At 52.5% G+C, this 25,521-nt stretch overlaps 1 protein-coding gene across 4 annotated transcripts in view; it reads right to left on the minus strand.

Moving 5' to 3' along the window:
- Positions 1–25,521, minus strand: part of pax7a (paired box 7a) — a 245,814-nt gene that overhangs the window by 93,620 nt on the left and 126,673 nt on the right. For all 4 annotated transcript variants that reach the window (XM_087980431.1, XM_087980434.1, XM_087980432.1 and 1 more), the window contains one exon: positions 21,500–21,746. In XM_087980431.1, the coding sequence (XP_087836557.1) occupies positions 21,500–21,746 (247 nt within the window). The remainder of the gene's footprint in view (positions 1–21,499; positions 21,747–25,521) is intronic.

The following is a 25,521-nucleotide window of genomic DNA, read 5'->3' on the forward strand; positions in this document are numbered from 1 at the left end:
CTCACCGTGACTGTGCGATAGAACACACACCCCTCACAATGACTGTGCGATAGAACACACACCCCTCACCGTGACTGTGCGATAGAACACACACCCCTCACAGTGACTGTGCGATAGAATACACACCCTTGACAGTGACTGAGATCTGACACACACCCCTCACCGTGACTGTGCGATCTGACACACACCCCTCACCGTGAGTGTGCGATCTGACACACACCCCTCACCGTGAGTGTGCGATCTGACACACACCCCTCACCGTGAGTGTGCGATGTAACACACCCCCCTCACCGTGAGTGTGCGATCTAACACACCCCCCTCACCGTGAGTGTGCGATCTAACACACCCCCCTCACCGTGAGTGTGCGATCTAACACACCCCCCTCACCGTGAGTGTGCGATCTAACACACCCCCCTCACCGTGAGTGTGCGATCTAACACACCCCCCTCACCGTGAGTGTGCGATCTGACACCCCCCCCTCACCGTGAGTGTGAGATCTGACACCCCCCCCTCACTGTGACTGTGCGATCCGACACACATCCCTCACTGTGACTGTGCGATCTGACACACCCCCCTCACCGTGAGTGTGCGATCTGACACACCCGCCTCACCGTGAGTGTGCGATCTAACAAACCCCCCTCACCGTGAGTGTGCGATCTAACACACCCCCCCTCACCGTGAGTGTGCGATCTGACACACACCCCTCACCGTGACTGTGCGATCTGACACACACCCCTCACCGTGACTGTGCGATCTGACACACACCCCTCACCGTGACTGTGCGATCTGACACACATCCCTCACCGTGACTGTGCGATCTGACACACACCCCTCACTGTGACTGTGCGATCTGACACACACCCCTCACTGTGACTGTGCGATCTGACACACACCCCTCACTGTGACTGTGCGATCTGACACACACCCCTCACTGTGACTGTGCGATCTGACACACACCCCTCACTGTGACTGTGCGATCTGACACACACCCCTCACTGTGACTGTGCGATCTGACACACAACCCTCACTGTGACTGTGCGATCTGACACACACCCTTCACTGTGACTGTGCGATCTGACACACAACCCTCACTGTGACTGTGCGATCTGACACACACCCCTCACTGTGACTGTGCGATCTGACACACACCCCTCACTGTGACTGTGCGATCTGACACACATCCCTCACTGTGACTGTGCGATCTAACACACAACCCTCACTGTGACTGTGCGATCTGACACACAACCCTCACGGTGACTGTGCGATCTGACACACACCCCTCACGGTGACTGAGCGATCTGACACACATCCCTCACTGTGACTGTGCGATCTGACACACACCCCTCACTGTGACTGTGCGATCTGACACACACCCCTCACTGTGACTGTGCGATCTGACACACACCCCTGACTGTGACTGTGCGATCTGACACACACCCCTGACTGTGACTGTGCGATCTGACACACACCCCTCACTGTGACTGTGCGATCTGACACACACCCCTCACTGTGACTGTGCGATCTGACACACAACCCTCACTGTGACTGTGCGATCTGACACACATCCCTCACCGTGACAGTGCGATAGAACACTCACCCCTCACAGTGACTGTGCGATAGAACACACACCCCTCACAATGACTGAGACCTGACACACACCCCTCACCGTGACTGTGCGGTCTGACACACACCCCTCACTGTGACTGAGCAATCCAACACACAATCCTCACCGTGACTGTGCGATCTACCACAGACCCCTCACTGTGACTGTGCGATCTGACACACATCCCACATCGTGACAGTGCGATAGAACACACATCCCTCACAGTGACTGAGATCTGACCCACACCCCTCACCGTAACTGTGCCATCTGACACACACCCCACACTGCGACTGTGAAATCCAACACACACCCCTCACCGTGACTGTGCGATAGAACACACACCCCTAACCGTGACTGTGCGATAGAACACACACCCCTCACCGTGAATGTGCGATCTGAACACACACCCCTCTCCGTGAATGTGCGATCTGAACACACACCCCTCTCCGTGAATGTGCGATCTGAACACACACCCCTCACTGTGACTGTGCGATCTGACACACACCCCTCACTGTGACTGCGCGATCTGACACACACCTCTCCCTGTGACTGTGCGATCTGACACACACCCCTCACTGTGACTGCGTGATCTGACACACACCCCTCACTGTGACTGTGTGATCTGACACACATCCCTCACTGCGACTGTGCGATCTGACACACACCCCTCACTGTGACTGTGCGATCTGACACACATCCCTCACCGTGACAGTGCGATAGAACACACACACCTCACCATGACAGTGTGATAGAACACACACCCCTCACTGTGACTGAGATCTGACACACACCCCTCATCGTGACTGTGCGATAGATCACACACCCCTCACTGTGACTGAGCAATCCAACACACAATCCTCACCGTGACTGTGCGATCTACCTCTGACCCCTCACTGTGACTGTGCGATCTGACACACATCCCTCACTGTGACAGTGCGATAGAACACACACGCCTCACTGTGACTGTGCGAGAGAACACTCACCCCTCACAGTGACTGAGATCTGACCCACACCCCTCACCGTGAGTGTGCGATCTGACACACACCCCTCACCGTGACTGTGCGATCTGACACACACCCCTCACTGTGACTGTGCGATATAACACACACCCCTTACCGTGACTGTGCGATCTGACACACACCCCTCACTGTGACTGTGCGATCTGACACACATCCCTCACTGTGACTGTGCGATCTGACACACATCCCTCACTGTGACTGTGCGATCTGACACACATCCCTCACTGTGACTGTGCGATCTGACACACATCCCTCACTGTGACTGTGCGATCTGACACACACCCCTCACTGTGTCTGTGCGATCTGACACACACCCCTCACTGTGTCTGTGCGATCTGACACACATCCCTCACTGTGTCTGTGCGATCTGACACACATCCCTCACTGTGACTGTGCGATCGGACACACATCCCTCACTGTGACTGTGAGATCGGACACACATCCCTCACTGTGTCTGTGCGATCTGACACACACCCCTCACAGTGACTGTGCGATCTGACACACACCCCTCACAGTGACTGTGCGATCTGACACACACCCCTCACAGTGACTGTGTGATCTGACACACACCCCTCACAGTGACTGTGCGATCTGACACACACCCCTCACAGTGACTGTGCGATCTAATACGCATCCCTCACCGTGACTGTGCGACCTAACACACATCCCTCATGGTGACTGTGTGATATAAAACACATCCCTCAGTGACAGTGCGATAGAATACACACCCCTCACTGTGACTGAGATCTGACACACACCCCACACTGTGACTGTGCGATCTGACACACACCCCTCACCGTGACTGTGCGATCTGACACACACCCCTCACTGTGACTGTGCGATATAACACACACCCCTTACCGTGACTGTGCGATCTGACACACACCCCTCACTGTGACTGTGCGATATAACACACACCCCTCACCGTGACTGTGCGATCTGACACACATCCCTCACCGTGACTGTGCGATCTGACACACATCCCTCACTGTGACTGTGCGATCTGACACACACCCCTCACTGTGACTGTGCGATCTGACACACACCCCTCACTGTGTCTGTGCGATCTGACACACACCCCTCACTGTGTCTGTGCGATATAACACACACCCCTCACCGTGACTGTGCGATCTGACACACATCCCTCACCGTGACTGTGCGATCTGACACACATCCCTCACTGTGACTGTGCGATCTGACACACACCCCTCACTGTGACTGTGCGATCTGACACACACCCCTCACTGTGTCTGTGCGATCTGACACACACCCCTCACTGTGTCTGTGCGATCTGACACACATCCCTCACTGTGTCTGTGCGATCTGACACACACCCCTCACAGTGACTGTGCGATCTGACACACACCCCTCACAGTGACTGTGCGATCTGACACACACCCCTCACAGTGACTGTGTGATCTGACACACACCCCTCACAGTGACTGTGCGATCTGACACACACCCCTCACAGTGACTGTGCGATCTAATACGCATCCCTCACCGTGACTGTGCGATCTAACACACATCCCTCATGGTGACTGTGTGATATAAAACACATCCCTCAGTGACAGTGCGATAGAATACACACCCCTCACTGTGACTGAGATCTGACACACACCCCACACTGTGACTGTGCGATCTGACACACACCCCTCACCGTGACTGTGCGATCTGACACACACCCCTCACTGTGACTGTGCGATCTGACACACATCCCTCACTGTGACTGTGCGATCTGACACACATCCCTCACTGTGACTGTGCGATCTGACACACATCCCTCACTGTGACTGTGCGATCTGACACACATCCCTCACTGTGACTGTGCGATCTGACACACATCCCTCACTGTGACTGTGCGATCTGACACACATCCCTCACTGTGACTGTGCGATCTGACACACATCCCTCACTGTGACTGTGCGATCTGACACACATCCCTCACAGTGACTGTGCGATCTGACACACATCCCTCACAGTGACTGTGCGATAGAATACACACCCCTCACAGTGACTGACATCTGACACACATCCCTCACTGTGACTGTGCAATGCGACACACACCCCTCACTGTGACTGTGCGATCCAACAAACACCCCTCACTGTGACTGTGCGATCCAACACACACCCCTCACTGTGACTGTGCGACCTGACACACATCCCTCACTGTGGCTGTGCGATAGAACAAACATCCCTCACTGTGACTGTGCGATCTGACACACACCCCTCACTGTGACTGTGCGATCTCACACACATCCCTCACTGTGACTGTGCGATCTGACACATACCCCTCACTGTGACAGTGCGATCTGACACACACCCCTCACTGTGACTGTGCGACCTGACACACATCCCTCACTGTGACTGTGCGATCTGACACACACCCCTCACCGTGACTGTGCGATCTGACACACAGCCCTCACCGTGACTGTGCGATCTAATACACATCCCTCACTGTGACTGTGCGATCCGACACACATCCCTCACTGTGACTATGCGATCTAACACACACCCCTCACAGTGACTGTGCGATCTAACACACACCCCTCACTGTGACTGTGCGATAGAATACACACCCTTCACAGTGACTGAGATCTGACACACATCCCTCACTGTGACTGAGCAATCCGACACACAATCCTCACCGTGACTGTGAGATCTACCACTAACTCCTCACTGTGACTGTGCGATCTGACACACATCCCTCACCGTGACAGTGCGATAGAACACACACACCTCACCGTGACAGTGCGATAGAACACACACACCCCTCACAGTGACTGAGATCTGACCCACACCCCTCACCATGACTGTGCCATCTGACACACACCCCTCACCGCGACTGTGCAATCCAACACACATCCCTCACCGTGACTGTGCGATAGAACACACACCCATCACAATGACTGTGCGATAGAACACACGCCCCTCACAATGACTGTGCGATAAAACACACATCCCTCACTGTGACTGTGTGATAAAACACACATCCCTCACTGTGACTGTGCGATAGAATACACACCCCTCACTGTGACTGAGATCTGACACACACCCCTCACTGACTGTGCGATCTGACACACACCCCTCACTGTGACTCTGCGATGTGACACACACCCCACACTGTGACTGTGCGATCTGACACACACCCCTCACTGTGACTGTGCAATCTGACACACACCCCTCACTGTGACTGTGCAATCTGACACACACCCCTCACTGTGACTGTGCAATCTGACACACACCCCTCACTGTGTCTCTGCGATCTAATACACACCCCTCACCGTGACTCTGCGATCTAACACACACCCCTCACCCCGAGTGTGCGATCGAACACACACCCCTCACTGTGACTGTGCGGTCGGACACACACCCTCACTGTGACTGTGCGATCTAATACACATCCCTCACTGTGACTGTGCGATCTGACACACATTCCTCACTGTGACTGTGTGATCTGACACACATCCCTCACTGTGACTGTGCGATAGAATACACACCCCTCACTGTGACTGTGTGATCTGACACACATCCCTCACTGTGACTGTGCGATAGAATACACACCCCTCACTGTGACTGTGCAATCTGACACACACCCCTCACTGTGACTGTGCAATCTGACACACACCCCTCACTGTGACTGTGCAATCTGACACACACCCCTCACTGTGACTGTGCAATCTGACACACACCCCTCACTGTGACTGTGCAATCTGACACACACCCCTCACTGTGACTGTGCAATCTGACACACACCCCTCACTGTGACTGTGCAATCTGACACACACCCCTCAATGTGACTGTGCAATCTGACACACACCCCTCACTGTGACTGTGCAATCTGACACACACCCCTCACTGTGACTGTGCAATCTGACACACACCCCTCACTGTGACTGTGCAATCTGACACACACCCCTCACTGTGACTGTGCAATCTGACACACACCCCTCACTGTGACTGTGCAATCTGACACACACCCCTCACTGTGACTGTGCAATCTGACACACACCCCTCACTGTGACTGTGCAATCTGACACACACCCCTCACTGTGACTGTGCAATCTGACACACACCCCTCACTGTGACTGTGCAATCTGACACACACCCCTCACTGTGACTGTGCAATCTGACACACACCCCTCACTGTGACTGTGCAATCTGACTCACACCCCTCACTGTGACTGTGCAATCTGACACACACCCCTCACTGTGACTGTGCGATCTGACACACACCCCTCACTGTGACTGTGCAATCTGACACACACCCCTCACTGTGACTGTGCGATCTGACACACACCCCTCACTGTGACTGTGCGATCTGACACACATCCCTCACTGTGACTGTGCGATCTGACACACACCCCTCACCGTGACTGTGCGATCTGACACACACCCCTCACAGTGACTGTGCGATCTAATACACACCCCTCACTGTGACTGTGCGATCTGACACGCATCCCTCACTGTGTCTGTGTGATATAACACGCACCCCGCACTGTGACTGTGAGATGTAACCCACTACTCTCACTGTGACTGTGCGATATAACACCCACCCCTCACACTGATTGTTAGGGGTGTATGTTATATCGCACAGTGTGTGGATGCGTTTTATATCGCACAGTCATTGTATTATATAGCACAGTCACAGTGAGAGATACGTGTTATATCGCATCACAGTGAGGGATGCGTGTTATATCGCACAGTGTTAGGGGTGCGTGTTATATCACACACTGTGCGATAGAACATGCACCCCTCACCGTGACTGTGCGATAGAACACGCACCCCACACCATGACGGTGTGTGATAGAACACACACCCCTCACACTTATTGTTTGGTGTGTGTGTTATATCGCGCAGTGTTAAGGGTGCGCTATGACACACACCCCTCACCGTGACTGCGCCATAGGACACACACCCCTCACCGTGACTGCGCGATAGGACACACACCCCTCACCGTGACTGCGCCATAGGACACACCCCCCTCACCGTGACTGCGCCATAGGACACAAACCCCTCACCGTGACTGCGCCATAGGACACACACCCCTCACCGTGACTGCGCCATAGGACACACACCCCTCACCGTGACTGCGCGATAGGACACACACCGCTCACCGTGACTGCGCGATAGGACACACACCCCTCACCGTGACTGCGCGATAGGACACACATCCCTCACCGTGACTGCGCGATAGGACACACATCCCTCACCGTGACTGCGCGATAGAACACACTTCCCTCACCGTGACTGTGAGATAGAACACACATCCCTCACCGTGACTGCGCGATAGAACACACACCCCTCACCGTGACTGCGCGATAGAACACACACCCCTCACCGTGACTGCGCGATAGAACACACATCCCTCACCGTGACTGCGCGATAGAACACACACCCCTCACCGTGACTGCGCGATAGAACACACACCCCTCACCGTGACTGCGCGATAGAACACACATCCCTCACCGTGACTGCGCGATAGAACACACATCCCTCACCGTGACTGCGCGATAGAACACACACCCCTCACTGTGACTGTGCAATCTGACACACACCCCTCACTGTGACTGTGCAATCTGACACACACCCCTCACTGTGACTGTGCAATCTGACACACACCCCTCACTGTGACTGTGCGATCTGACACACACCCCTCACCGTGACTGTGCGATCTGACACACACCCCTCACTGTGACTGTGCGATCTGACACACACCCCTCACCGTGACTGTGCGATCTGACACACACCCCTCACCGTGACTGTGCGATATAACACGCACCCCGCACTGTGACTGTGAGATGTAACCCACTACTCTCACTGTGACTGTGCGATATAACACCCACCCCTCACACTGATTGTTAGGGGTGTATGTTATATCGCACAGTGTGTGGATGCGTTTTATATCGCACAGTCATTGTATTATATCGCACAGTCAGTGAGAGATACGTGTTATATCGCATCACAGTGAGGGATGCGTGTTATATCGCACAGTGTTAGGGGTGCGTGTTATATCACACACTGTGCGATAGAACATGCACCCCTCACCGTGACTGTGTGATAGAACACGCACCCCACACCATGACGGTGTGTGATAGAACACACACCCCTCACACTTATTGTTTGGTGTGTGTGTTATATCGTGCAGTGTTAAGGGTGCGCTATGACACACACCCCTCACCGTGACTGCGCCATAGGACACACACCCCTCACCGTGACTGCGCGATAGGACACACACCCCTCACCGTGACTGCGCCATAGGACACACCCCCCTCACCGTGACTGCGCCATAGGACACAAACCCCTCACCGTGACTGCGCCATAGGACACACACCCCTCACCGTGACTGCGCCATAGGACACACACCCCTCACCGTGACTGCGCGATAGGACACACACCCCTCACCGTGACTGCGCCATAGGACACACACCCCTCACCGTGACTGCGCGATAGGACACACCCCCCTCACCGTGACTGCGCCATAGGACACACCCCCCTCACCGTGACTGCGCCATAGGACACAAACCCCTCACCGTGACTGCGCCATAGGACACACACCCCTCACCGTGACTGCGCCATAGGACACACACCCCTCACCGTGACTGCGCCATAGGACACACACCCCTCACCGTGACTGCGCCATAGGACACACACCCCTCACCGTGACTGCGCCATAGGACACACACCCCTCACCGTGACTGCGCGATAGGACACACACCCCTCACCGTGACTGCGCGATAGGACACACACCCCTCACCGTGACTGCGCGATAGGACACACACCCCTCACCGTGACTGCGCGATAGGACACACACCCCTCACCGTGACTGCGCGATAGGACACACACCCCTCACCGTGACTGCGCGATAGGACACACACCCCTCACCGTGACTGCGCGATAGGACACACACCCCTCACCGTGACTGTGCGATCTGACACACACCCCTCACTGTGACTGTGCGATCTGACACACACCCCTCACTGTGACTGTGCGATCTGACACACACCCCTCACTGTGACTGTGCGATCTGACACACACCCCTCACTGTGACTGTGCGATCTGACACACATCCCTCACTGTGACTGTGCGATCTGACACACACCCCTCACCGTGACTGTGCGATCTAATACACATCCCTCACTGTGACTGTGCGATCCGACACACATCCCTCACTGTGACTATGCGATCTAACACACACCCCTCACAGTGACTGTGCGATAGAACACACACCCTTCACAGTGACTGAGATCTAACACACATCCCTCACTGTGACTGAGCAATCCGACACACAATCCTCACCGTGACTGTGCGATCTACCACTAACTCCTCACTGTGACTGTGCGATCTGACACACATCCCTCACCGTGACAGTGCGATAGAACACACACACCTTACCGTGACAATGCGATAGAACACACACACCCCTCACAGTGACTGAGATCTGACCCACACCCCTCACCATGACTGTGCCATCTGACACACACCCCTCACCGCGACTGTGCAATCCAACACACATCCCTCACCGTGACTGTGCGATAGAACACACACCCATCACAATGACTGTGCGATAGAACACACGCCCCTCACAATGACTGTGCGATAGAACACACATCCCTCACTGTGACTGTGTGATAAAACACACATCCCTCACTGTGACTGTGCGATAGAATACACACCCCTCACTGTGACTGAGATCTGACACACACCCCTCACTGACTGTGCGATCTGACACACACCCCTCACTGTGACTCTGCGATGTGACACACACCCCACACTGTGACTGTGCGATCTGACACACACCCCTCACTGTGTCTCTGCGATCTGACACACACCCCTCACCGTGACTGTGCGATCTAATACACACCCCTCACTGTGACTGTGCGATCGAACACACCCCTCACTGTGACTGTGTGATCTGACACACATCCCTCACTGTGACTGTGCGATAGAACACACATCCCTCACCGTGACTGCGCGATAGAACACACACCCCTCACCGTGACTGCGCGATAGAACACACACCCCTCACCGTGACTGCGCGATAGAACACACATCCCTCACCGTGACTGCGCGATAGAACACACACCCCTCACCGTGACTGTGCAATCTGACACACACCCCTCACTGTGACTGTGCAATCTGACACACACCCCTCACTGTGACTGTGCAATCTGACACACACCCCTCACTGTGACTGTGCAATCTGACACACACCCCTCACTGTGACTGTGCGATCTGACACACACCCCTCACCGTGACTGTGCGATCTGACACACACCCCTCACTGTGACTGTGCGATCTGACACACACCCCTCACCGTGACTGTGCGATATAACACGCACCCCGCACTGTGACTGTGAGATGTAACCCACTACTCTCACTGTGACTGTGCGATATAACACCCACCCCTCACACTGATTGTTAGGGGTGTATGTTATATCGCACAGTGTGTGGATGCGTTTTATATCGCACAGTCATTGTATTATATCGCACAGTCACAGTGAGAGATACGTGTTATATCGCATCACAGTGAGGGATGCGTGTTATATCGCACAGTGTTAGGGGTGCGTGTTATATCACACACTGTGCGATAGAACATGCACCCCTCACCGTGACTGTGCAATAGAACACGCACCCCACACCATGACGGTGTGTGATAGAACACACACCCCTCACACTTATTGTTTGGTGTGTGTGTTATATCGCGCAGTGTTAAGGGTGCGCTATGACACACACCCCTCACCGTGACTGCGCCATAGGACACACACCCCTCACCGTGACTGCGCGATAGAACACACACCGCTAACCGTGACTGTGCGATAGAACACACACCCCTCACCGTGAATGTGCGATCTGAACACACACCCCTCTCCGTGAATGTGCGATCTGAACACACACCCCTCTCCGTGAATGTGCGATCTGAACACACACCCCTCTCCGTGAATGTGCGATCTGAACACACACCCCTCACTGTGACTGTGCGATCTGACACACACCCCTCACTGTGACTGCGCGATCTGACACACACCTCTCCCTGTGACTGTGCGATCTGACACACACCCCTCCCTGTGACTGTGCGATCTGACACACACCCCTCACTGTGACTGCGTGATCTGACACACACCCCTCACTGTGACTGTGTGATCTGACACACATCCCTCACTGCGACTGTGCGATCTGACACACACCCCTCACTGTGACTGTGCGATCTGACACACATCCCTCACCGTGACAGTGCGATAGAACACACACACCTCACCATGACAGTGTGATAGAACACACACCCCTCACTGTGACTGAGATCTGACACACACCCCTCATCGTGACTGTGCGATAGATCACACACCCCTCACTGTGACTGAGCAATCCAACACACAATCCTCACCGTGACTGTGCGATCTACCTCTGACCCCTCACTGTGACTGTGCGATCTGACACACATCCCTCACTGTGACAGTGCGATAGAACACACACGCCTCACTGTGACTGTGCGAGAGAACACTCACCCCTCACAGTGACTGAGATCTGACCCACACCCCTCACCGTGAGTGTGCGATCTGACACACACCCCTCACCGTGACTGTGCGATCTGACACACACCCCTCACTGTGACTGTGCGATATAACACACACCCCTTACCGTGACTGTGCGATCTGACACACACCCCTCACTGTGACTGTGCGATATAACACACACCCCTCACCGTGACTGTGCGATCTGACACACATCCCTCACTGTGACTGTGCGATCTGACACACATCCCTCACTGTGACTGTGCGATCTGACACACATCCCTCACTGTGACTGTGCGATCTGACACACACCCCTCACTGTGTCTGTGCGATCTGACACACACCCCTCACTGTGTCTGTGCGATCTGACACACATCCCTCACTGTGTCTGTGCGATCTGACACACATCCCTCACTGTGACTGTGCGATCGGACACACATCCCTCACTGTGACTGTGAGATCGGACACACATCCCTCACTGTGTCTGTGCGATCTGACACACACCCCTCACAGTGACTGTGCGATCTGACACACACCCCTCACAGTGACTGTGCGATCTGACACACACCCCTCACAGTGACTGTGTGATCTGACACACACCCCTCACAGTGACTGTGCGATCTGACACACACCCCTCACAGTGACTGTGCGATCTAATACGCATCCCTCACCGTGACTGTGCGACCTAACACACATCCCTCATGGTGACTGTGTGATATAAAACACATCCCTCAGTGACAGTGCGATAGAATACACACCCCTCACTGTGACTGAGATCTGACACACACCCCACACTGTGACTGTGCGATCTGACACACACCCCTCACCGTGACTGTGCGATCTGACACACACCCCTCACTGTGACTGTGCGATATAACACACACCCCTTACCGTGACTGTGCGATCTGACACACACCCCTCACTGTGACTGTGCGATATAACACACACCCCTCACCGTGACTGTGCGATCTGACACACATCCCTCACCGTGACTGTGCGATCTGACACACATCCCTCACTGTGACTGTGCGATCTGACACACACCCCTCACTGTGACTGTGCGATCTGACACACACCCCTCACTGTCTGTGCGATCTGACACACACCCCTCACTGTGTCTGTGCGATCTGACACACATCCCTCACTGTGACTGTGAGATCGGACACACATCCCTCACTGTGTCTGTGCGATCTGACACACACCCCTCACAGTGACTGTGCGATCTGACACACACCCCTCACAGTGACTGTGCGATCTGACACACACCCCTCACAGTGACTGTGTGATCTGACACACACCCCTCACAGTGACTGTGCGATCTGACACACACCCCTCACAGTGACTGTGCGATCTAATACGCATCACTCACCGTGACTGTGCGATCTAACACACATCCCTCATGGTGACTGTGTGATATAAAACACATCCCTCAGTGACAGTGCGATAGAATACACACCCCTCACTGTGACTGAGATCTGACACACACCCCACACTGTGACTGTGCGATCTGACACACACCCCTCACCGTGACTGTGCGATCTGACACACACCCCTCACTGTGACTGTGCGATCTGACACACATCCCTCACTGTGACTGTGCGATCTGACACACATCCCTCACTGTGACTGTGCGATCTGACACACATCCCTCACTGTGACTGTGCGATCTGACACACATCCCTCACTGTGACTGTGCGATCTGACACACATCCCTCACTGTGACTGTGCGATCTGACACACATCCCTCACTGTGACTGTGCGATCTGACACACATCCCTCACAGTGACTGTGCGATCTGACACACATCCCTCACAGTGACTGTGCGATAGAATACACACCCCTCACAGTGACTGACATCTGACACACATCCCTCACTGTGACTGTGCAATGCGACACACACCCCTCACTGTGACTGTGCGATCCAACAAACACCCCTCACTGTGACTGTGCGATCCAACACACATCCCTCACTGTGGCTGTGCGATAGAACAAACATCCCTCACTGTGACTGTGCGATCTGACACACACCCCTCACTGTGACTGTGCGATCTGACACACACCCCTCACTGTGACTGTGCGATCTCACACACATCCCTCACTGTGACTGTGCGATCTGACACATACCCCTCACTGTGACAGTGCGATCTGACACACACCCCTCACTGTGACTGTGCGACCTGACACACATCCCTCACTGTGACTGTGCGATCTGACACACACCCCTCACCGTGACTGTGCGATCTGACACACAGCCCTCACCGTGACTGTGCGATCTAATACACATCCCTCACTGTGACTGTGCGATCCGACACACATCCCTCACTGTGACTATGCGATCTAACACACACCCCTCACAGTGACTGTGCGATCTAACACACACCCCTCACTGTGACTGTGCGATAGAATACACACCCTTCACAGTGACTGAGATCTGACACACATCCCTCACTGTGACTGAGCAATCCGACACACAATCCTCACCGTGACTGTGCGATCTACCACTAACTCCTCACTGTGACTGTGCGATCTGACACACATCCCTCACCGTGACAGTGCGATAGAACACACACACCTCACCGTGACAGTGCGATAGAACACACACACCCCTCACAGTGACTGAGATCTGACCCACACCCCTCACCATGACTGTGCCATCTGACACACACCCCTCACCGCGACTGTGCAATCCAACACACATCCCTCACCGTGACTGTGCGATAGAACACACACCCATCACAATGACTGTGCGATAGAACACACGCCCCTCACAATGACTGTGCGATAAAACACACATCCCTCACTGTGACTGTGTGATAAAACACACATCCCTCACTGTGACTGTGCGATAGAATACACACCCCTCACTGTGACTGAGATCTGACACACACCCCTCACTGACTGTGCGATCTGACACACACCCCTCACTGTGACTCTGCGATGTGACACACACCCCACACTGTGACTGTGCGATCTGACACACACCCCTCACTGTGTCTCTGCGATCTAATACACACCCCTCACCGTGACTCTGCGATCTAACACACACCCCTCACCCCGAGTGTGCGATCGAACACACACCCCTCACTGTGACTGTGCGGTCGGACACACACCCTCACTGTGACTGTGCGATCTAATACACATCCCTCACTGTGACTGTGCGATCTGACACACATTCCTCACTGTGACTGTGTGATCTGACACACATCCCTCACTGTGACTGTGCGATAGAATACACACCCCTCACTGTGACTGTGTGATCTGACACACATCCCTCACTGTGACTGTGCGATAGAATACACACCCCTCACTGTGACTGTGCAATCTGACACACACCCCTCACTGTGACTGTGCAATCTGACACACACCCCTCACTGTGACTGTGCAATCTGACACACACCCCTCACTGTGACTGTGCAATCTGACACACACCCCTCACTGTGACTGTGCAATCTGACACACACCCCTCACTGTGACTGTGCAATCTGACACACACCCCTCACTGTGACTGTGCAATCTGACACACACCCCTCACTGTGACTGTGCAATCTGACACACACCCCTCACTGTGACTGTGCAATCTGACACACACCCCTCACTGTGACTGTGCAATCTGACACACACCCCTCACTGTGACTGTGCAATCTGACACACACCCCTCACTGTGACTGTGCAATCTGACACACACCCCTCACTGTGACTGTGCAATCTGACACACACCCCTCACTGTGACTGTGCAATCTGACACACACCCCTCACTGTGACTGTGCAATCTGACACACACCCCTCACTGTGACTGTGCAATCTGACACACACCCCTCACTGTGACTGTGCAATCTGACACACACCCCTCACTGTGACTGTGCAATCTGACACACACCCCTCACTGTGACTGTGCAATCTGACACACACCCCTCACTGTGACTGTGCAATCTGACACACACCCCTCACTGTGACTGTGCAATCTGACACACACCCCTCACTGTGACTGTGCAATCTGACTCACACCCCTCACTGTGACTGTGCAATCTGACACACACCCCTCACTGTGACTGTGCGATCTGACACACACCCCTCACTGTGACTGTGCAATCTGACACACACCCCTCACTGTGACTGTGCGATCTGACACACACCCCTCACTGTGACTGTGCGATCTGACACACATCCCTCACTGTGACTGTGCGATCTGACACACACCCCTCACCGTGACTGTGCGATCTGACACACACCCCTCACAGTGACTGTGCGATCTAATACACACCCCTCACTGTGACTGTGCGATCTGACACGCATCCCTCACTGTGTCTGTGTGATATAACACGCACCCCGCACTGTGACTGTGAGATGTAACCCACTACTCTCACTGTGACTGTGCGATATAACACCCACCCCTCACACTGATTGTTAGGGGTGTATGTTATATCGCACAGTGTGTGGATGCGTTTTATATCGCACAGTCATTGTATTATATAGCACAGTCACAGTGAGAGATACGTGTTATATCGCATCACAGTGAGGGATGCGTGTTATATCGCACAGTGTTAGGGGTGCGTGTTATATCACACACTGTGCGATAGAACATGCACCCCTCACCGTGACTGTGCGATAGAACACGCACCCCACACCATGACGGTGTGTGATAGAACACACACCCCTCACACTTATTGTTTGGTGTGTGTGTTATATCGCGCAGTGTTAAGGGTGCGCTATGACACACACCCCTCACCGTGACTGCGCCATAGGACACACACCCCTCACCGTGACTGCGCGATAGGACACACACCCCTCACCGTGACTGCGCCATAGGACACACCCCCCTCACCGTGACTGCGCCATAGGACACAAACCCCTCACCGTGACTGCGCCATAGGACACACACCCCTCACCGTGACTGCGCCATAGGACACACACCCCTCACCGTGACTGCGCGATAGGACACACACCGCTCACCGTGACTGCGCGATAGGACACACACCCCTCACCGTGACTGCGCGATAGGACACACATCCCTCACCGTGACTGCGCGATAGGACACACATCCCTCACCGTGACTGCGCGATAGAACACACTTCCCTCACCGTGACTGTGTGATAGAACACACATCCCTCACCGTGACTGCGCGATAGAACACACACCCCTCACCGTGACTGCGCGATAGAACACACACCCCTCACCGTGACTGCGCGATAGAACACACATCCCTCACCGTGACTGCGCGATAGAACACACACCCCTCACCGTGACTGCGCGATAGAACACACACCCCTCACTGTGACTGTGCGATCTGACACACACCCCTCACTGTGACTGTGCGATCTGACACACATCCCTCACTGTGACTGTGCGATCTGACACACATCCCTCACCGTGACTGTGCGATCTGACACACACCCCTCACCGTGACTGTGCGATCTAATACACACCCCTCACTGTGACTGTGCCATAGGACACACACCCCTCACCGTGACTGCGCGATAGGACACACACCCCTCACCGTGACTGCGCCATAGGACACACCCCCCTCACCGTGACTGCGCCATAGGACACAAACCCCTCACCGTGACTGCGCCATAGGACACACACCCCTCACCGTGACTGCGCCATAGCACACACACCCCTCACCGTGACTGCGCGATAGGACACACACCCCTCACCGTGACTGCGCGATAGGACACACACCCCTCACCGTGACTGCGCGATAGAACACACACCCCTCACCGTGACTGCGCGATAGAACACACATCCCTCACCGTGACTGCGCGATAGAACACACACCCTCACCGTGACTGCGCGATAGAACACACACCCCTCACCGTGACTGCGCGATAGAACACACATCCCTCACCGTGACTGCGCGATAGAACACACATCCCTCACCGTGACTGCGCGATAGAACACACACCCCTCACTGTGACTGTGCAATCTGACACACACCCCTCACTGTGACTGTGCGATCTGACACACACCCCTCACCGTGACTGTGCGATCTGACACACACCCCTCACTGTGACTGTGCGATCTGACACACACCCCTCACCGTGACTGTGCGATCTGACACACACCCCTCACCGTGACTGTGCGATATAACACGCACCCCGCACTGTGACTGTGAGATGTTACCCACTACTCTCACTGTGACTGTGCGATATAACACCCACCCCTCACACTGATTGTTAGGGGTGTATGTTATATCGCACAGTGTGTGGATGCGTTTTATATCACACAGTCATTGTATTATATCGCACAGTCACAGTGAGAGATACGTGTTATATCGCATCACAGTGAGGGATGCGTGTTATAGCGCACAGTGTTAGGGGTGCGTGTTATATCACACACTGTGCGATAGAACATGCACCCCTCACCGTGACTGTGCGATAGAACACGCACCCCACACCATGACGGTGTGTGATAGAACACACACCCCTCACACTTATTGTTTGGTGTGTGTGTTATATCGCGCAGTGTTAAGGGTGCGCTATGACACACACCCCTCACCGTGACTGTGCGATCTGACACACACCCCTCACTGTGACTGTGCGATCTGACACACATCCCTCACTGTGACTGTGCGATCTGACACACACCCCTCACCGTGACTGTGCGATAGGACACACACCCCTCACCGTGACTGCGCGATAGGACACACACCCCTCACCGTGACTGCGCGATAGGACACACACCCCTCACCGTGACTGCGCGATAGGACACACACCCCTCACCGTGACTGTGCGATCTGACACACACCCCTCACTGTGACTGTGCGATCTGACACACACCCCTCACTGTGACTGTGCAATCTGACACACACCCCTCACTGTGACTGTGCAATCTGACACACACCCCTCACTGTGACTGTGCGATCTGACACACACCCCTCACTGTGACTGTGCGATCTGACACACACCCCTCACTGTGACTGTGCGATCTGACACACACCCCTCACTGTGACTGTGCGATCTGACACACACCCCTCACTGTGACTGTGCGATCTGACACACACCCCTCACTGTGACTGTGCGATCTGACACACACCCCTCACTGTGACTGTGCGATCTGACACACACCCCTCACTGTGACTGTGCGATCTGACACACATCCCTCACTGTGACTGTGCGATCTGACACACACCCCTCACCGTGACTGTGCGATCTGACACACACCCCTCACCGTGACTGTGCGATCTGACACACCCCTCACCGTGACTGTGCGATCTGACACACACCCCTCACTGTGTCTGTGTGATATAACACGCACCCCGCACTGTGACTGTGAGATGTAACCCACTACTCTCACTGTGACTGTGCGATATAAATCACCCACCCCTCACCGTGACTGCGCGATAGAACACACATCCCTCACCGTGACTGCGCGATAGAACACACATCCCTCACCGTGACTGCGCGATAGAACACACATCCCTCACCGTGACTGTGCGATAGAACACACACCCCTCACCGTGACTGCGCCATAGGACACACACCCCTCACCGTGACTGCGCCATAGGACACACATCCCTCACCGTGACTGCGCCATAGGACACACACCCCTCACCGTGACTGCGCCATAGGACACACATCCCTCACCGTGACTGCGCGATAGGACACACATCCCTCACCGTGACTGCGCGATAGAACACACATCCCTCACTGTGACTGTGCGATAGAACACACATCCCTCACTGTGACTGCGCGATAGAACACACATCCCTCACCGTGACTGTGCGATAGAACACACATCCCTCACCGTGACTGTGCGATAGAACACACATCCCTCACCGTGACTGCGCGATAGAACACACATCCCTCACTGTGACTGCGCGATAGAACACACATCCCTCACTGTGACTGCGCGATAGAACACACATCCCTCACTGTGACTGCGCGATAGAACACACATCCCTCACTGTGACTGTGCGATAGAACACACATCCCTCACTGTGACTGTGCGATAGAACACACATCCCTCACTGTGACTGTGCGATAGAACACACATCCCTCACTGTGACTGCGCGATAGAACACACATCCCTCACCGTGACTGTGTGATAGAACACACATCCCTCACAGTGACTGTGCAATCTCACACACATTCCTCACTGTGACTGTGCAATCTCACAGACATCCCTCATTGTGACTCTGCAATAGAAGACACGTCCCTCACTGTGACTGTGCAATCTCACAGACATCCCTCACTGTGACTGTGCGATAGAACACACATCCCTCACTGTGACTGTGCGATCTAACACACCCCCCTCACTGTGACTGAGAGATATAACACTCACCCCTCACTGTGATATAACAGGTTTATTTGGAAGCACTAGCTTTCAGAGCGCTGCTCCTTCATCAGGTATTTGTGGAGTATAAGATTGTAAGACACAGAATTTATGGCAAAAGTTTACAGTGTGAGGTAACTGAAATTATGTATTGAAAATTTCAGTTACATCCCACTGTAAACTTTTGCTATAAATTCTGTGTCTTACAATCTTATACTCAACAACCACCTGAAGGAGCAGCGCTCCAAAAGCTAGTGCTTTCCAAATAAACCTGTTGGACTATAACCTGGTGTTGTGTGATTTTTAACTTTGTACATCTCAGTCCAACACCGGCATCTCCAAACCATGTGATATAACATACATCCCTCCTGTGATATAGCTCACTTCCCTTCCTGTGACTCTGTGATATAAGGCACAATCCTCACTACAACACTCTGATATAACACACACACCACTGTAACACTGTGATATAACTTAGATTCCCCACTGTAACAGGATTAACTCATGCCTTGTTAGTAATTTCCCATTCGTGACTCATATAGTGTCTACTGTCTGTCTGGATGTGCTGAAACAACGTTGAAACTGAATGTCAGAATGTGCTGCTCCCTGAGGGGCTCAGCAAGATTTCTGATGTTCAGAAAAATCTTTGTGCAGCAGGTGGAGCTGGTGGACCAGGAGCAGGGAGGAATTGAAGAAATCAGAGTTGGGGACCCTTTTTCACATTCCCCCTTCCTTGCTGATTCCTACACTATTGTTGGGGACTGTCTTTTCCCATCCCTGAGCCAACTGGGGCTGCCTCCTGAGTGAGGCTGGTCTGTCCATGTTGAATGGTCATTCAGGCTGGTCCTTTACAGTCTAACGAAGAGCCCTAATAAGAATGAGTGAACTGTGATTGGTTCTTGTTCCTCCCTCCCTAGCCTAAGGCTGAGGTGTTTATTGTTGGTGCTGCTTGTGTTGACGGACTCACTGCTTCCAGTGATGGAATCTGAGCCCTCTTCCCCATCCATTCCGCCTTCTCTCCACCCTCCACGTCCCTTCCCCCTCCCATTTCCCCGTTACTGCTGTGCTCTCCCCCACCCCCCGGTGTCAGTGCTTACTTTGTCCATATTGGGCATACTGGTAGCCGGGCACAGGGTCCATGCTGTATCCAGATGTGCTGTAGGCGGGTGTGCAGTAAGACTGTGAGCTAGGCAGGGTCTCCACGCCCTTGATGGAGTCGGAGCGCTGGCTGCAGCTGGCGGAGAGTGGATTCGAGGTGTCCAGGCTCCCATGCAGCGGGGAAATGGAGAAATCATGCTGTGGCTGAGTGGGGACTGCTCCAGGGTTACTCAGGATACTCATCACCTGCAGGAAAGAGAGAGACAGAGAGAGAGAGAGAGAGAGAGAGAGAAAGAGAGCAAGAGAGAGAGAGAGAGAGAGAGAGGAGCAGGTTAATATTGAGATAGAGATTAGGATTCTAGCAGGGACTCAGGACAGGGGAGGGCCTGAGCTGCAGAGTAAGACTAAGCTAACGTGTTTCTGTGCAGGTGAAGAGTGGGACCAAATATTCTAGTGAACCCTGGATATCGAGGAATGTACAGGATGCATTGAGTAATAGGGAAGCTTATGGTAGAATCTGAGGGCTCAGAACACCAGAAACCCAAAGGTGGATAGAAAATGCAGCAGGTTACCTGAAAACGAAACGAGGAAATTGGAGAGGGGGCATGAAAAAACCCTGGTGGATAAAATAAAGGAAAATTCAAGGACATTTTAGAAGTATAATAACAACAAGAGAATAACAAGGGAAGCAGTGGGGCCCATTAGGGACTTCAGAGGCAATTTGTTGGTGGAGCCAGAAATAGGTGAGGTTTTAACAGAATACTTTACATCTGTGTTTATAATAGAGAAGAATGATGTTTAGAAATCAGGGGAAAGGACGATGATATACTTGGACAAATTGGCAATGAGAAGAAGGAGTGATTAGAGATTTTAACCAGCTAACAATTTGATCAATCCCTGGGTCCTGATCAGTTTTGTCCAAGGCTGCTGTGGGAGGCAAGGGAGGATATTGCAGGGGCTTTGGTGTTAAATTTCAACAGACACAGGAGAAATGCTGGAGGACTGGAGAACAGCTAATATGATAGCATTATTTGAAAAGGATGGTAGGGATAAACCAGGGAACGGTAGGCCAGTGAGTCTAACATCAATAGTAGGGAAACCATTGGAAAGAAATCTGAGGCACAGAAATAAGCTCCACCAGTCAAGCATTAATCAAGGATAATCAGCATGGGTTTGTCAGGGCAAGATCATGCCTGGTGGTTTTGATTGAATTTTTTGAGGAAGTGACTAGATGTATGGATAAGGATAGTGCAGTGGATGTCGTCTATGTGGACTTTGGTAAGGCCTTTGACAAGGTCATGTATCGGAGACCAGGGCAAACTGGATGCAAAATGGCTTTGTGACAGGAAGCAGAGGGTGCTGGTTAAAGTAGGTTTTTGCATCTGGAAGCCTGTTCCCAGTGTAATAGCACAGGGTTTGGTGCTTTCTCTCTTGTTGTTTATCATGTATGTTAATGATCTAGATATGAACATTGGAGGTTTGATCAGTAAGTTTACAGCGGACATGAAATTTGGTTCATAGTAAATAGTGAGGGCAATAGCGGAATATAGAAGGGCTGGTCAGATGGGCAGAACAAGGTCAAGTGGAATGTAATTCTGAAAATTGAGAGATAATGCATTTTTGGAGGACTAACAAGACAAGGGAGTACGTGATGAATAGTAGAACCCTGGGAAGTACAGAAGATCACAGCAACCTTGATATGCTTGTCCATAGATGTTTGAAGGCAACAGACTGATGTATAAGGTGTTCAAGGCAGTATATATCCATCGTCTGCATGCCTTGCTCTGTCTAAACTCCCTATGATCTGGATGTCCTTGCATGTCATGATCTGCCTGTACAGCTTGCAAAACAAAATTTTTCACTGTACTCAGATACATCTGACAATAATAAATCAAATCAAATCATATAGGATATTTGGCTTTATTAGATGAGGAATTGAATACAAGAGCAAGGTGATTATGATGGAGCTGTGTATAATATTAGTTCAGCCACAGCTGGGAGTGCTGTGTGCAGTTCTAATTGCCACACAATAGGAAGGACACAGTTACACTGGGGAGGGTGTGGAGGATATTTACCAGGATATATTACCTGCACTGGAGTGATTCAGCTAAGGAGAGAGACTAGACAGGTTGGAGTTATTTCCCTAAGAGCAGAGAATGTTGAGGGAGGACCTGATTGAGGTGTACAAAATTATCAAGGGTATACATAAGGTAGATTGGAAGAAACATTTTCCGCTTAATAGAGGGATCAATAACCAGGGGACACAGATTTAAGGTAAAGGGCAGGAAGTTTAGAGGGGATTTAAAGAAGATTTGTTTTTTTACTCAGAGGATATCTGGAACTCGGTGAATGAAAGGGTCATAGAGGCAGGAACCATCACAACAGTTAAAAAGTATTTAGAGGATTGTTTGAAATGCTAGATCATGCAAGTCTATGAGTCAAGTGCTTGGAAATAGATGTTTGAAGACTGGTGTGGGCGTGATGGGCTGAAGGGTCTCTTGCTGTGCTTTCGGACTCTATGACTGAACAAAGTGAGACGGAGCTCAGAGTGAGGCACACTTAACACTGACCTCAAGTTGTGGTGGAAAATCATCACTTGTATCAAAATTTCAAATCCCTATCCACACAGCCTGTCCTCACGGTGGCAGTGTCAACACAATGGTCAAACACAGTCAGCATTATAGGAGGCCAACTTGACATCAAATTAGGAGCGAGTGATCCCATTAAACACACACAATCCACAACCAGGGAAGAGAACTTTACTTTAAAAAAGAATATGCTTGCCTTGGTTCACTCATTTTCCTGTCCCCTTTGGAAACATAGAAAGCAAGGTCAACTGTTTCTGAATAAAAATGAAAAACTGTGCAACATCTGTAATGTTTTATCGGATCAGGACTGGGTGAGTAGGGAGGGGTGGGGGAGGGAGGAAGCAGGGAGGAGGAGGAGGGGGAGGGGAGTGGGAGCTCTGACCAGCTCAGTTGTCAATCACACAGACTGACAGGGCTGCTCAGAAATTATAAACAGCCTGCAGTGATTACAGGAGGTGGATGGAGTTGGTTTGCTCACTGATCAAGGCTCTGCTCCCAGAACTTTCTCCAGACTGGGATGTTAGCTGTTTCGTGGGCTGGGGAGGATGGTGTTTGAGATAAATCCAGGAGGTAAGGATAAACACAGAGTCTCAAATCACCCTCAGGGCATCTTGCACTTTCCCTGCGAGATAGTCATTTTTTGAGAGAGAAAAAGTAATTAATTCTGGCAACTTCAGAGCCAACAGCCTCAGGGAGTGCTAATCCCACAGGGACCATTACTTAACCCACACAAACAACAAACTATCTGTTCCACTTACATGTGCTACTGCTAAAGAGGGAGTCTCACTGTGGGGGTCAGTAACAAGAGGGCTGGAGAGGGGAAATACTGGGGAACAGAGGTGGATGGACTTTTATAGAGATACAGACCTGGGGGAGAGATTAACCCAGCTCCCTCATAATGTAACTCAGCATCTCTTCCACCAACAGTTTTAGGACCTAAACTCTCAATGAGGGGAGAGGGAGCTGCACCCAGGGAGAGTCAGCACCTTCAGGAGAGGAGGGGGAGCTGTACCCCAGGGAGAGGCAGCACCTTCAGGAGGGGAGGGGGAGCTGCACCCCAGGGGGAGTCAGCACCTTCAGGAGAGGAGGGGGAGCTGTATCCCAGGGGGAGACAGCACCTTCAGGAGGGGAGGGGTAGATTCGATTAAATCATTTTTAAGTTTATGAAATTTTTCTCCCAGTTTGAAAATTGACACTTGTACAAAAACGTCAAAAGGAAGTCTCCCTTTAACCACCGGTAATCCAGTTTTTACTCACTTATTATTTACATAGGATTCTCATGGAATATCAGCCTGCTGTTCGAGGATAAAATTCCACAGCCTTTTTGTTGATTGTGATGTTATTAAAACATCGTTTAAAATGCAAGCTGTGAATGGTTGGTGTGTGGGATCACTTCACCACTCAACAATGTGACAAAGGCCAACTGACTCAGC

The sequence above is a fragment of the Chiloscyllium plagiosum genome, unplaced genomic scaffold (assembly GCF_037043375.1).
Source record: "Chiloscyllium plagiosum isolate Xiang-an unplaced genomic scaffold, Cpla_swu_hap1 HiC_scaffold_37, whole genome shotgun sequence".
Lineage (NCBI taxonomy): Eukaryota > Metazoa > Chordata > Chondrichthyes > Orectolobiformes > Hemiscylliidae > Chiloscyllium > Chiloscyllium plagiosum.